This window comes from Dermacentor andersoni, chromosome 4 (genome assembly GCF_023375885.2).
Source record: "Dermacentor andersoni chromosome 4, qqDerAnde1_hic_scaffold, whole genome shotgun sequence".
Lineage (NCBI taxonomy): Eukaryota > Metazoa > Arthropoda > Arachnida > Ixodida > Ixodidae > Dermacentor > Dermacentor andersoni.
Window position 1 is genome coordinate 215,495,855 of NC_092817.1, and position 15,317 is coordinate 215,511,171.

Genomic DNA, 15,317 nt, shown 5'->3' on the forward strand with positions numbered 1-15,317 from the left:
AGGAAGAAGTGCACTGATCAAAACAACATTCTTGATTGATGCCAGCTATTGGTAATAGCAGCCACATATGGGAACCTGCTCTATGATGAAATACAGCAGCCTGAAGAGAGTGAGAAGCAGGGTATTGCTTAAAAAGACTGTTTGAGAAAAAGGTTACTTTTCACTCTGCTTGCGAGCTTCATGCACCACGCACGACAGCAAAATTTCACCGAGATGTTCACAGCAGCATATGTTACACTTGGACTGTGTTTTTTTTATCATGCCCGAAGGGTGGTTCATCGGGACCCCTTTAAAAAGTGAAATGGAAATGAAACATTTTAAAATAATTTCTAGCAGCAGAAGTTCAGAGGTGAAGATTCATGCAGTGATGCATTCATGCACCTGAAGAAATCTTGAGAACATTTAGTAAAGCAATGAAGTCGAGAACATGTCGGGAACCTTGTAGCAGATTTCCAAGAGCATTTCATGTCATTTGAAGATTAGAAGCAGGGGCCGTATTCTAAAACAATCTACTTCGGCAATACTATCGCCTCGGCCATAGTTCGCCGTCAGGTGCGCGCTGATTGGCAGGTTGAGCAAAATTGGATGACGTAGCTCATCCGATTTCGCTAAAACAACCAATCAGCATGCGCCTGACAGGCAAATATTACAGAGGCGATAGTACCGCCGAAGTGGATCGTTTCAGAATATGGCCCCACAGCAGCAACCTGTTTCACAACTCTTTCTCAATGACGCTGGAGGAGAGCTGCATGCAGAGGCAGTAGCTCCTCTGCCGGTTTTGTAGGCCATAATTTTGCAGCTCTTGTAGAGGGGGTGGCCATATTTTTTAGGGACTGTGGCAACACGTGAGGAAAATGCTCAGCATGTCTTGTCACATATGCCGCACATGTAACAAGAGCATGGCAAGAATATATCCCTTTCGCTCGTCTACCCATTCCTCCTACAAGCACTGCAAAATTCTGGTCTATAAAAACAAACACAAAAGTCTAGCTAACAATGCCTCCAAATTACAATGCATTTTTTAGGAAACGCCTTGTCTGTGAGCTGATGTTTAGTTTGATGACTCTGAACAAGAGTTGCCTGCAATATTATGTGCTTTCCAAGTAGCAGTGTGGCATTACAATATATGCTGAATATAGGCACAAATGCCACAAGCAAAACATCCAACATTTCGAACTCTTGCAGGAGTTGATTTTGGCAATCGCTGGTTTTGAATTGTGCAGCCCTGGTAAACTGTGTATATAAGTCGTTCTTTAGAATGACAGAAAGCCGAGCTAGTTGGCAAGGATTCATAATGCAAAAAAAGGGGGTAAGGCGTGTCTGCACTACTTACCCCCTTTTTTTGCATTATGAAGTCGTTCTTGTAGCTTTACCATCACATAAAAAAAAAAAGAAAAGTGTTTGCTGGTTGTCTCATACATGCGATTTCAAAAGAGAAAGAGGAAGAGTTGTGCGCAAGAATGACCTACCTCGTCAAGCCTACGTTCCAGGTAGGCGACCAGCACAGCCACTGCATCTATGTTGTAGCCCTCAAAGCTGCCCTCTTCGCCACTGCTTGCTTCTGTAAGCAGCTCCGCGTAGCTTGAACGCGGAACACTAGACAGAAGGTGCACCACTTGCCTGCACAACACATTACAACAGCCCATCCTGAAAAATACCAGATGGTTCCCACGGTGATCTTCAGCAACGAATCTAATTCATTTATGTGGCACTTTACTGACTTCGACTTAGGTGGGACCTGCTGCTTTTACAGCACCTCTAGTGCATTCTTTGAAACAACAGTTTGTAAGGACTTGTGGTTTGAAAGAACACTTTGTGCTTCCTGCACTTGATGTGCATTTACTACACCTTGCTGTTGTGACAGCAAGGAATGGAAGGAGCAGATGATAAATGATGATGAGATGATGATGAATGAGTGCCATTCCCTTCTGTCTGGGGAGGGGGGGGGGCGTAAGGGGAGTACTGGACGAAAGTGCAACAATGAAGCAGCTGTTTGATGAGCTTGCACTAGGCCACACCTGCAAGTGAAATACCAGAACACGGAGATGGACAGCATTTTGCATATCGCCTTACCAGCTGTTCACACACATACCAGTTAACCTAACTCTGTTAGGCATGATCTCATTAAATAAATGCAATCATCATCAAATTTAAGCGTGTTTTATGTAAGCTTGACTATACAAACGCTCATTTTACGAGAGAAACTTGAGCAAGGCTGAAAAACTTAACGTTAACTAAAACCTAAATGCACCAGCAAAACTCAGCCAGAAATATTGGCCTATTAAATTGTTGCTTAGCTGGTTTCACCCCAAGCCTGATCAGCCACTAGTACACAATGAAGCTAACACCATAATTAAACATTTGTCGAGGACCATTGCAAACGGCACTGCATCAATTAAGGTGAGCTAAAGGTTTTAAAACATGAGATCATCATAGACACTGAGCTTGCTGAGATTCTCCATCTTTCCACACATCACAATGAAGAAATAACATCAGATATAAAATGCACACAATTTCAGCACTAGGCAGCAGCACGCTAGGCTGCACACTTCAGAGATTTGACAATTTGTTTTTTACAAAAATGTACATGTGTACAAATTGTGATGAGGAATGCGAGGTCAAAGCTATTAGGTCAAGAGCTGTTTTACTATATATCTCACAGGGAGCTCTTTATGGCTGTGTGGTCATGTATTGAAAACAATGGGGATGTGTCCTTTCAGAACAAGGCTGAAGTTCTGGTAGAAAGCTTTTTATCTCTTTTGGAGTTTTATCTTCGGCAACGTTGAGATGAATACTGATGCATCTAACTATGGTACTGGGGCAGTCTCATACTAAAGAGACACAAGATCTTCCCCGAGTCAGCAGCTTTGAGTGATAGGTTATTATCCCTACATCTTCAGCCCTCGTCAAGCTTTCTACGACTGAGAAAGAGGCCCTGGCTGTTTCAACGGCCGTGCGCTGTTTTCGGTGATATATCGATAGAAGAAAGTTTAAATTATATACAGACCATCAAGTCTTGACTTACTTCCTGAACATGTCGAAGCCAAGAGGGAAGCTTGCTCGTTGGATAAATGAACTACAACAATATGACTTCGAAATATGCTATCGTTGAGGCAGCCATTTGACAGGCGCCAATGCATTGTGTCGATTGGCAATTGAGCTCCCACACGAGATGATTAATAAGCTGTAGGAAGGATGTGACGACCTATATTTTGAAAACGGAAAATTCATGGTACCCGAGACTCTCGTTTCAAAAATACTCCACCTGTAGCACAATACTCCAGAGTCCGGCAGCCACAATGGTTTCTGGCACCCATACAAAATTTTTCAAAGGTTTAGATGGAAACACATCAAAAGAGACATTGAAAACTATGTAAGGTCATGCCGCTTGTGCCAGATAAAGCAAAGTACGAGCCACAACCAGACAAGCTTGTGTTGCCTGAACACTCGGACAAACCTCTTGAAGTCATACTTGAAGACCTCGCTGAGCTGAAAAAGACAAGTCCAGGTGTACGCAAAACTCAGTCATTTCTGGTCGCAATAGATCAATGTACCCGAATGGTGGCTGCACGGCCCGGCAAGGAAGATGCAAACAGTGTCATAGCCCTCCTTGACAGAGGCATATTCTCCCATTTGAAGGCTGTGATATCGGACAATAAGCCTGCATTCATTAGCAAGACGATTCAAATCTCTGCTAGAGAAGAGTTGACTGTTGGGCTAGTTGGTCGTCTATATTTGAAGTAGTGGCTTAGCGCGAATAAAACCACGGAAACAAGAAAGACGGACAAGGACAAGCGCTATATTTGAAGCAGTGGCTTAGCCACGGAAACATGTTGGACTACAAGACCTTGTGCTTGTTCGAAAAGGACTACTGGCCAGTGAAACAAAGATTCTTGGACCTTTTGAAGTAGTGAAGTTGTCGGTGCAACAAGGTGTACTCAAAACTGTGGGGTACATAAATAATGGACAGCTGGAGTTTGCGGCCATAAGCAACATTTTTCGTTATCAACCCAGGAGGAGTGACGCAGAAAAGTGGGGAAGTGTAACCTAGCCGAAGAAGAAGAAGCAAGAAAGGCGATTCTGAAGATGAAGAAATGGGGGGCTGGAAAGAACTGAAATAAACAGAGATGGCTGCCTTGTCAGTCTAGTTACCTATTCTGTTACATCAGTTAGATAAAGTTATAATGTATAATTATAAAGTTGACAAGCAGGATCGTGAAAAGACTGCCTTCATTACATCAGATGGGCTCTACCAGTTTAAAGTCATGCCCTTTGGGTTGTGTAATGCCCCAGCAACATTTAAAAGAACGATGGACTCCCTCCTTCACGGGTTAGTGGGCCTACTGGCCTATGTTACCTTGACGACGACGCTGTCTTTTCGCCTACATTTTCCAGTAATTTCCAATGACTACCAGTTTTTTCGCAGCTATTTTGCAATGCCCGGCTTCAACAAACACTTCCATATGCCATTTCAGCCACCGAGAGATGACTGTGCTCGGCCATCTTGTTGATGCAGCCGGTATCCGACCTGACCCTGCCAAAGTACGTGCTGTTACAAACTTTCCAACACCCCATTCTTTGCAAGATGTCCGCTCATTTTTTGGCCTCTGCTCTTACTTTTGTTGCTTTGTGGAAGACTTTGCAGAAATAGCATGGCTTCTCACATGCCTGCTCAAGAAAAATGTTCCTTTTACCCAAGGTCCTGGCCAAGCTTCCGCCTTTTCACAGCTCATCGCACTACTCACTACGCCACCTATGTTGGCTCACTTTGACAATTCTGCTCCCGCAGAAGTCCGTACAGACGCCAGTGGCCATGGATGGCATTGGCGCTGTCGTGGCGCAATGTCAATGTGGCCAGGACTGTGTTATTGCGTATGCGAACCACCTCCTTCCCGCCGCTGAGTGAAATTATTCCAATACAGAAAGAGGGTGCCTCGCTCTTGTGCGGGCTGTTGCAAAATTTCACCCTTATCTGTATGGCAGACCTTTTACCATCGTTGCTGACCATCACACTCTCCGCTGGCGATCTTTGCTTAAAGATCCCATAGGTTGCCTTGGATGCTGGGCATTACGGCTTCAAGAATACTCGTACACAGTCATCTACAAGTCTGGCCATCTGCATCTGGATGCCAACTGCCTTTCCCAGTACCCTGCCAACCAACCGGTCTCCTACCGCTTTACCATTGTGGCTAAACAACGCCGTGACTCGGTCCTACGAAAGATTATTGACTGTCTCAACTCACAAGCTCCTGGTGCCTCTCTCCACCTCTTTGTGTTGCATGATGACAGTTTACATCGTCACAGTTTGCTTTCTGATGGACCTGACCTCTTACTTGTGATCCTGGCATACCTCCGCTCAACTGTTCTGGCCCAGCTTCATGATGCGCCAACAGCAGAACACCTCAGCGTCTCACGCCCATACGATCGTGCACACTGTCAGTTGTACTGGCCAGGCAGGTCCCGCTCAGTGCGTTGTTATGTGGCCTGTTGTGATGTTTGTCAGCGCTGGAAAAAGCTACTACTCCCACCTGCTGGCCATCTTCATCCTCTCGACGTTCCATAGGAGCCGTTTCATTACGTTGGCCTCAACTTACTTGGTCCGTTTCCTCTGTCTGTATAAGGAAACAAATGGATCGTCGTCACTACAGACTATGCGACGCGATTCACGATCATGTGCCCGCCGACCACCAGCACTGGGACACTGCCTTTTGTGACATTCATGTATGACACATCAAGACACGAGACTGCTGGTTATTCACTTTTCTTTCTCTTATTCAGCCAAAATCCTACGTTGCCCATGGACATGTTGGTGCCTTCTTGTGTCACCCTACCGAGTGTGCTCGAGAAGCCGTTGCCTGTGCTGGCTTGCATGTCAAGTTGCCCACACTTGCCAGAGCGAGTCCCAAGTCCACCAGCAATCTTAGTATAATAGCTATCACACGACTACCCATTTTGCCCCTGGGGACCTTGTCCTCCTCTGGTCTCCAGTGTGCTGTGTCGGCCTATCTGAAAAGTTGCTGTTTCAGTACACCAGCCTATGGTGGATATGCTGCCAAGTGACCGTCGTAACGCACGAAATCGCTCCGCTGTCTTCGTCCCCATCAGCTCAACCCCTCACCGACATCGTGCATGTCGTCCGTATGGAGCCCTATCATGTCCCAGACACTGCTTAACCATGTGTGCAGTGAACCTTTTTCGTGCCATTATATTTCGACTGCACTGAGTAGGTGCTTTCACCGCCGGAGGGAAATGTTATGAGCCAGTTATCCTGTAGACGAAGAAGACGTTTCATTTCGTTTACAAATGCTGGTGCACACCTACTAAGACATTGCATAGCAGATGAGAAAGAGGATGAGCTGTGCCCCGCCAGCCATCTTTGAGGTTCTGGTGTGACCCTCTGCCACAGTGTAAATATTGTAGATAAACCCTTTTTCCCATCTCCACGTAACAATATAATTCAATGTGCTAATTAAAAGATATACATTCTGTTTTCTTGCAAAGAAAATGCCTTTTTAAAAATTAAGAAAAATCAAGTTATGTGCAAAACTTGCCTGGAGGTAAGCTATTTATTAAACTACATATTGCCACATCCAATATGCGGCACGTAGAGAAAGATGAAGAGCTCGCGCATTGCAGAAGAGAAGGCAAGGTCCCTGTGTAATTGCTTTCAGTTTGCCTATAATTGAAGTGTCCTGCCCTGTTTTATCAGTTCCTGCAGCTTGTGAATCGTGAGCAAGCGCCGCAGCAGTGCCAGTCACAGACGAGGGTTCCTTGAGCCGGCTGATACGCGAAATTGTTCAGGAAGAGAATAAGAAGCTGACTGCCACGCCAAGTGAATGCACAGCTGCGTCGGTGGCTGAAGTTGCGCACCAAAAAATAAGGCAAGTGTTTTCGGCTCCTGAGCCACATACCCAGGTGTGGCAGCCCATCTACGCAGCTGGTGTCCATCAACCACCAACTCCGATGCCAATGCCACAGTATCACCAGCAGTCAGCACCGGCATCACCTCGGTACCATACGGAACAACCGACACGACTACTGCTTCGCAGAACCGACATTTGGCGCACCGCTGACTACAGGCCCTTCTGCTTCCACTGTGGGGAAGCGGGCCACATCTGCCGTCATTGCCCTTATCATGTTGCAGGGTACCAAGCATTTCCATCCACTGCTTCTCGTCATGCTTTAGATGGCAGCTGAGCGAACATCAACGTGAATTCGACAAGCTGGCAAGCCAATTCTCCCGTTTACAGGTCGCGCTGCCCTTCTCCGGGACATCGTTTTCCAACTGCAAGATGCAGTTCCACCAACGCTGATTGAATGTGATCTCCCAGCCCATGCCGAGAAAACTGAAGGCCACGACCTCAGGGGGAAAGGTTGCCACACGTCAAAGTGCCAGAAATCCCCCACTGCTGTCAAACGAAAAGCCGACACAGCCAGATGATTTGACGACAGACAAGATTGTTAGCCCCGATGTTACTGTATCAATAGACAGCCCCGACGTGACAGTGCTGGTAGACACTCGCATGGACTTTTCTATCATTAGTGAAAAACAGGCGGACAGACTTCACAAAGTGAAAATGGAGTGGTCAGGGCCGCACATTAGAGGTGCTGGAGGCCAGCTACTGACACCGACTGGCAAGTGTACTGCAAAGGTCAGCATAGGGGATTCATCACTCGTCACAAATTTTGTTATTCTTCCTGACTGCTGCAAATATGTAATCTTAGGTATGGACTTCTTACACAAGTATGGCGCTGTCATCAACGTACCAGAAGGTATACTAACCTTTTCTCGGGATGAAAGTGCCGAACTGCAACCCAAGTTCTTGCGCATCATAGATGACATGACCATACCACCGTTATCTTGCCATCAGGTGCGACACAGAATACGATTGGGAAGGTTTTGCCAAGCACCCTGAAGTCTTGTCAAAGTAATGCTTGGGCAGACAGAACTACTGCTGTCAAACTTCAGCAAGGAATGACAACACACTGCAAAAGGCGCAGCAGTTGCTTACATCAACAAGCTTATGGAATTCAGCAAATACTTTGCATTACAACAGGGAGAGCAAGACACTCCGGTACCATTATCTGTTCTCGACATGAGCGCGAGCTTATCACCGGTGGAAAGCCAGTGCCTTGAGGACCTGCTGCACCACTTTCACGATTGCTCCTCGTCAACATCCAGAGTCGGTCAGACAAAGCAAAGCACCGGATTACCATGGAGGAGACAGCGAGACCAATTCGACAAAGCCTGTACTGTGTAGCACCAAAAGAACACGAAGCGATCCAAGACCACGTGAAGAAAATGCTTGACGATGACGTTATTCATCAAAAAGCCTGTGGACATCGCCGGCAGTGATGGTCTAAAAGACAGCACTCTACGTTTCTTTGTCGACTACCATAAGTTGAACCCATTACCGCATATCGATGATTCTCTTGACAGGCTGAGGCATGCCCACTACTTCTCATTGATGGACCTAAAGGTGGCTATTGAAAAATTGAGGTTGACAAGAGAGACACAGAAAAGACTGCTTTTTGTAACACCTGATGGGCTTTACGAATTCAAGGTCCTGCCTTTTGGTTTATACTCAGCTCCAGCAACTTTTCAGCGACTCATGGATACGGTTCTGTCAAGCCTCAAGTGGCATACATGCCTTGTATACCTCAACAACACCACAGTTTTTTTGCAAACATTTGAGGAGCACCTGAGACGGCTGCTAGCGGTTCTACAAATGATACGGTTCGCTGGCCTAACATTGAAAACAGAAATGTGTCTGGTGTTCGAGGAACTCCAGTTCTTATGTCATGTTGTGAGTCATCAAGGCGTCCACCCTGACCCTAACAAGATCACGGCCATCGTAAGGTTTCCAGCGCCAACAGACAAGAAGGCAGTAAGGCGTTTCCTAGGTATCTGCGCATATTACCGAAGATTTATGACCAATTTTTCACACATAGCTACACCATTATTGCACCTTACAATTAAGAGAAGACGTTGCCTTTGTATGGGGGAAGAACAACAAGCAGCGTTAATGACCTCCAACAGCACCTGCAAACACCTCCTGTACAGTGCAGTCCACTTATAACGATACCACCTATAACGATATATCGGTTACAACGATGGGTCAACATGAGAGTGTCATTTTATGCATTAGGTCTATGGGGAAAAAAACCATTTATAACGATAAGTTATTCCCCGCATATCGAATATAACAATCCAAATTCTGCAGTCTGGATGGCGTTTTCCATGCCAAATAATCGTAACATTTGCGTTGCTTAGTTCCCTGAAAGAAATGATGTTGAGACGAGGCGACGTTTACCTCCGTAAGTTCGTATCTGCCGCCATTACCGCGCAGCACGTTCGCCCCGCCCGCGCACCGGAGAATAGCTGAGTAGGCGCAGCGCACCACTAGATGGCGCTAGCTGCTTCATGCGCGTCGGCCACAGTCGCTCCGAATGAGAGAGAAAGAAAAAAAAGCGACAAGCAAAGCGGCGTGGAGGTGCCCGTCCCGCATCTCTCTCGCGATAGCAGGCTGACGCCACTGAAGCAGCCTGCAACCAACGGTTCAACCCAGTTCGAAGATGGCGCCAACAAAGTGCAAAGCTGTGTCGCTTGACACGAAGATGGATATTTTGCAGGACTCTCGATGTGGCTTCAAGGTGAGCGCCCTCGTGAAGAAGTATGAGCTCGTCCACTTAACGATATTAACTATCTTGAAAACCGAGAGCACCGCAAATGTGAAGGCAGGAGCTATCAGCAGCCATGCCGATCAGCGGAAAAGGGTTAGAGACCCTTTGTACGCTGATGTTGAAGAGGCGCTTTACCAGTGGTTCATCACCAATTGCTTCAAAAAGGCGGGCTTTGTGCGTAAGGACGAACTTCCCCAACCCACTGAGACCAACACGGTGGAAGTCGCTGACATAAGCTCATTCCTACTGGTGACACCGGTGGCGCGTCAAAGGAGTTTTTGACTGCAGACAGTGCTGCCTCGTTCTGCGATGAGGTCACCAACGAGGCAATCGCCGAAGATGTGCTGTCTCGACAGACGACAAAGTTGTGCGACGGTGGCGACGGCAGCAGCGACAGTGACGAGATTGACAGTGGCTCCTTGACCCCGACCACGATGTCCACGCAAAGTGCACTGTTGTCGATCGACTCCTTAACCCTTTCAGGCGCCACTTTATCCCGTTGATTAAAAACTTGCTTTCACCACATCTCCTGTATCTTCAGAATCATAGTAAGTGTACAGCTGCAGAAAAGATTAAGAATTTTCAATTGTTTAGCGAGTTTTGTCAAGTGTACAAAATTTCGACTCCATGCGGAAACTCACTACAGGAACACAAAATATGAGAACCTATACTTTTTCGTGTTTGAAAAGCTTGAAAAGCCTTTATCCAGCCACTTGAAAATTATGCCTGGAAAATTATGACATTGTGAAAAACAATGAAAGAAGTGACCCCGTTACATACAATATACTGACACGGAGTAAAAACACCCAGCCGTCTACATTCCCACTCATTTTGCCAAAACCTTCTCCCCGTTATTCAAAATTGTAGCACTGTTCCAATAATAAGTGTTTCAAGATGTATGAAACACATTTTAAATACCTATACTTTCATCAGTGCTTTTGCTATTGATGCACTCTCCTGCTGTGCACAATTGTGTAGACAGTCTCAAAGGGTTAATTGATTTTATGCATGCTAAAGGATTGCCGCCAGTGTTCGTGCAGCAGCTGGAATCCATGCACACTGCGGTTGTGAAGCAGAAGCTGCCGTAAAAGCAAGTGCAGATTTCTGACTATTTCGGTGTGCCTAACCCTTGACATGGTCATTGGCGTTAGAAATAAAGTGTTTTTCACAGCCTACTTTCTACATCATCTATTCTTTAGAGCAAGTAGCGAATTCGAGTTCGGAGCTGCAAAGGTGTGCTCGCGTTTCTAAAAAAAAATTTTTTTAATAACTGCAGTCCAGATATAGCGATCATCGGTTATAGCGATCATATTTTTCGTCTTTCTCGATATCGTTATAAGTGGACTGCACTGTACTGGCTCAGTTTGACCAGGAGGACGGTCCTACCGTGATTCATACGGATGCTAGCAATGTAGGTCTAGATGCTGTGCTTGTGCAGTGGCAAGACTCAGCCGAGAGAGTCAATGCATACGTAAGCAGGACGCTCTCACATGCTGAGTCTAATTACTCAACCACAGAAAAGGAATGCCTTGCGGTGATATGGATAGTTGTGAAGTTTCACCCATATCTCTATGGTCATTCCTTCACTGTTGTCAGCGATCATCACTCACTTTGCTGGCTGATGAACTTGAAGGATCCGTCTGGTCAACTAGCGCGTTGGAGCCTAAGGCTTCAAGAATTCAATATGACAGTGGTGTACAAGTCCGGACGACAGCACTCCAACGTTGACTGCCTTTCAAGGTCACCGATTGAGCAGGAAGTCACAGAAGAGGACTAAGACATGGCCGCCATCGCTCATAAGCAGCGGAAGGACAGCAAACTGATTCTGCTAATTAAATTTTTAGAAGGCCAGATTAAAAGCACACCCAAAACATTTGCAAGAAGCTTGCCATCATTCTGCTTCCGTAATGACGTTCTCTACAAAAAGAATTTCGCTGCAAGTGGAAGCAGCCGCCTACTTGTCGTCCCAACGTCTATCCTTCATGAGGTCTTGAAAGCCTGCCACGATGAACCAACATCTGGCCACCTCAGCTGCACGCAAACACTGGCCCGAGTCAAAGAGATATATTACTGGCCAAGGATTGCCACCTTTGTGAAACATTACGTGTGCACATGCCTCGATTGTCAACGACACAAACCAGCACATATGAAACCAGCTGGGCTACTACAACCAGTACAAGTGCCCACGACCCTATTTGCCCAAATCGGGATGGACTTTATCCGACCATTCCTGACTTCCAATACTGTGTGGGGTTCTCACCAGTGCTCTTGGGACAAAGGAATGAAAACACAGTAGTGCAAACAATCACAAGGGCATTTATTGCACCTTTCATAGACTAATGCCTGCTAGCCGAGTTGCTATCCACAAACATGCTCCGGCGACAAATCGCGGAAGTTGGACTCAATGCGACGGCATAGCGAGCGAATATGTTTGCCCCATGCTGGACACCAACGCCTGGTTGTTCGTGCATACAGTCACGCGAATGATGGCGTGTTCAAACGATCGTGTTCATCCATTCCGGGGTAGCCCTCACGAGACAGTCTCGCAGAATCATGAATCGGCGCACGCGCAGAATGTCTGCACCGCTTGCCGACCCCGAGCCAAAGAGGAAGAATCATCTCTTTTTTGTGCCCAAGTAACCCTGCCATTAGATGATGTTAGCAGAGCTATACTTGCGCTATCTCTCGTACTAACCTGCAAGCATAACGACGGTGGCCGTAAAGCCATGCGGCAAAGCCAGATTACAGGAGACAGGAGCTATGCGAGAAAACAACATATTGGGGGACGCGTGAGAGTCACGTATCCCAACTGGCAATACCGTATTTATTCGAATCTAGGCCGATAGTATTCTTTCAAATAATCATATTCCAAACTCTAGGGTCGGCTTAGATTCGAGGATTTAAAAAAAACGCGCCAGTTTTTCATTGAAACTGCTAAATATGGTGCATCACTAGCGCCATCTAGAAAAGTCAGTATCGCAGCCGCTACTAGCCATGCCAGTAGCCAACAGTACACAAGCGAGGTCACCATTTTGACCTGTGTCGTGTCGGCCGTATCGGTGTGCGGCGTGGTGTTATCGTGATGGCACCAAGCAGGAGATGCCACTACAGTGCCGCTTTCAAGCAGAGGCATCGTCGAACCTTCAAGACGGGCGGGACTTCGGCGTCGACGAGAAAAACGTGCGTCATTGGAGGGGACAACAACAGCAGCTTTTTGCATGCGCTGCAGTGAGGATGGCATTTAGTGGACCAAAGAAAGGCCGTCACCACGAAGTGGAGACAGTTTTGGCCGACTTTGTTCGGACGCAAAGAGCAGCTGCCCTTCCAGTGACAACAGAAGTGCTCCAAGTGAAAACTAGGGAACTTTCGAGGGAGCGAGGCCTAATGCCAAAGGATTTCAAAGCCAGCCCCGGCTGGCTTCAGAAATTCATGAAGCACTTCGGCTTCAGCCTCCGACGTCACACTCCAATCACCCAGAAGCTGCCAAGCGATTTCGAAGAAAAGCTGATAGCTTTTCAGCGCTACGTACTGCAAAAGAGAGAAGAGGCAGGCTACAACCTCGGGCAAATCGGCAACGCCGACCAGACGGCTGTGTATTTTGATATGCCAGTGGCATACACCATGAATGAAAAGGGTGCCAAGGAGGTAAAGGTGCGCTATGCGGGCTACGAGAAGCAGCGTGCAACTGTGATGCTGTGCTGCACAGCTGATGGACATAAACTCCCTCCTTATATGATATTTAAAAGGAAGACACTGCCTGCTCAAGAAACTTTCCCAAGAAATGTCATTGTGCGGACAAATGAGAACGGGTGGATGACAGGTGCGATGGTGGAAGAGTAGGTTAAGATTGTGTGGCGACGGCGTCCAGGAGCCCTTTTCACAAAGCACTTGCTCCTTGTCATTGACTCTTACCGTGGGCACTTGACCGACAATGTGAAGGCTGCGCTCGCCCAAGCGAACACGGACCTCGCTGTCATACCGGGCGGCATGACGGGCCAGTTGCAGCCACTTGATGTCTGCATCAAGAAACCTTTCAAGGATCGTCTGCGGAAATATTACATGGACTGGTTGACTGACGAAGACCACATGCTAATGGCAACGGGCCGCATCAAACGTGCATCGCTATCGCAGCTGGCGGGCTGGGTAGCTGCAGCGTGGGACGACATTCCAGACACTTTGATCGTGCACACCTTTAAAAAGTGCAGCATATCTAATGCGCTTGATGGTACCAAAGATAGTGCACTGCTTGAAGGTGACATTGACAAGGAACACAGCGACGAGTCTAGCAGCAATGACGACGTTGAATGAGCTCTGCATGTTCTGATTCAATAAATGCTGTTTGCATTTTGTGAGCGCTGTCCTCACTTTTTTTGTTCAGCCTACATTCGAGGTAATATATATATTTTTTGTTGGCTTCGGGCTTTAGGGGGTCGGCTTAGAATCGGGGTCGGCCTAGATTAGAGTAAATACAGTAAGTGGGTAACAGTTGCCACCGACTACCTGACACGCTATGCAGAAACCAAGGCCCTTCCAACCGGCACTGTAGCCAAAGCAGTGCGATTATTTATTGAAAACATGGTTCTGAGGCACGGAGTGCCAACGGTGATAATAATGGACACAAGGACTGCTTTTACGGCTACACTCCTAAAGACTGTGCTTAGCCTCAGCAGCACGGCTCACCGAAAGACCACAGCCTATTACCCGCAAACTAACGGCCTAATAGAATGCTGGAACAAGACTATCACCGACATGCTGAGTATGTACGTAGACGTGGAACACAATAATTGGGATGACATTCTATCGTACATCACATTCGCTTACAACACTGCGCAACAGGAAACAATGCGAAAGACACCATTTAGCCTACTCCATGGCCGTGACATGATGACCATGCTCGACACAATATTGCCACACGACTGTGGTGATACAGGCACAGACACTGAAGCTTTCACTCAATGGGCTGAAGAAGCAAGCCAACTCGCCTGCGTTAGAATCACCTGACAAAAGGACTATGATGCCTGAAGTTACAATCTATGACACCGATACATCACATATCAGCCAGGAGACAAAGTATGGGTTTGGAGTCCCATCCGTCGGCGAGGGCTTTCAGAAAAGCTACTCAGGAGGTACTTTGGTCTGTACAAGGTTGTACGGCATCTCAGTGACCTAACGATGAGGTTATACCTGACAGTCTTGCTGCCTCCAGGGCAAGGCAGCATCCACCAGAAGCTGTGCATACTGTGCGCATGCTTTATTGTTCGGAATGAAGTGAAGTGCCCAACCTTGTCTGACACATCTTCCTGCTGCTAGGTGAGCATCTGCACAATGCTCTCTCTGGAGGGAGGCAAATGCTACATCCAATATGCAGCACATAGAGAAAGACAAAGGTCTCGTGCATTGCAGAAGAGGATATGAGGTCCCTGCGTAATTGTTTTCAGTTTGCCTATAATTAAAGTGTCCTGCCCTGTTCTATCAGTTTCTGCTGCTTGTGAATTGTGACAATGTGCTGTAACAAAGATTGACATAACAAAAGGGATCTGGAACCAAACATATGCATGATGTAATAAAGACTAACATAAAGAAATGATCTGGAACAAACAAAGAATGCAAAAAAGCAAGAATAGTGTTCTCAA

The 15,317-nt window shown here is 46.8% G+C and overlaps 1 protein-coding gene across 1 annotated transcript in view; it reads right to left on the reverse strand.

Moving 5' to 3' along the window:
- Window positions 1-15,317, reverse strand: part of ric8a (ric8 guanine nucleotide exchange factor A) — a 326,541-nt gene that overhangs the window by 103,261 nt on the left and 207,963 nt on the right. Inside the window, exon 10 of the mRNA XM_055074787.2 lies at window positions 1,470-1,620. Within this exon, the coding sequence (XP_054930762.2) occupies window positions 1,470-1,620 (151 nt within the window). The remainder of the gene's footprint in view (window positions 1-1,469; window positions 1,621-15,317) is intronic.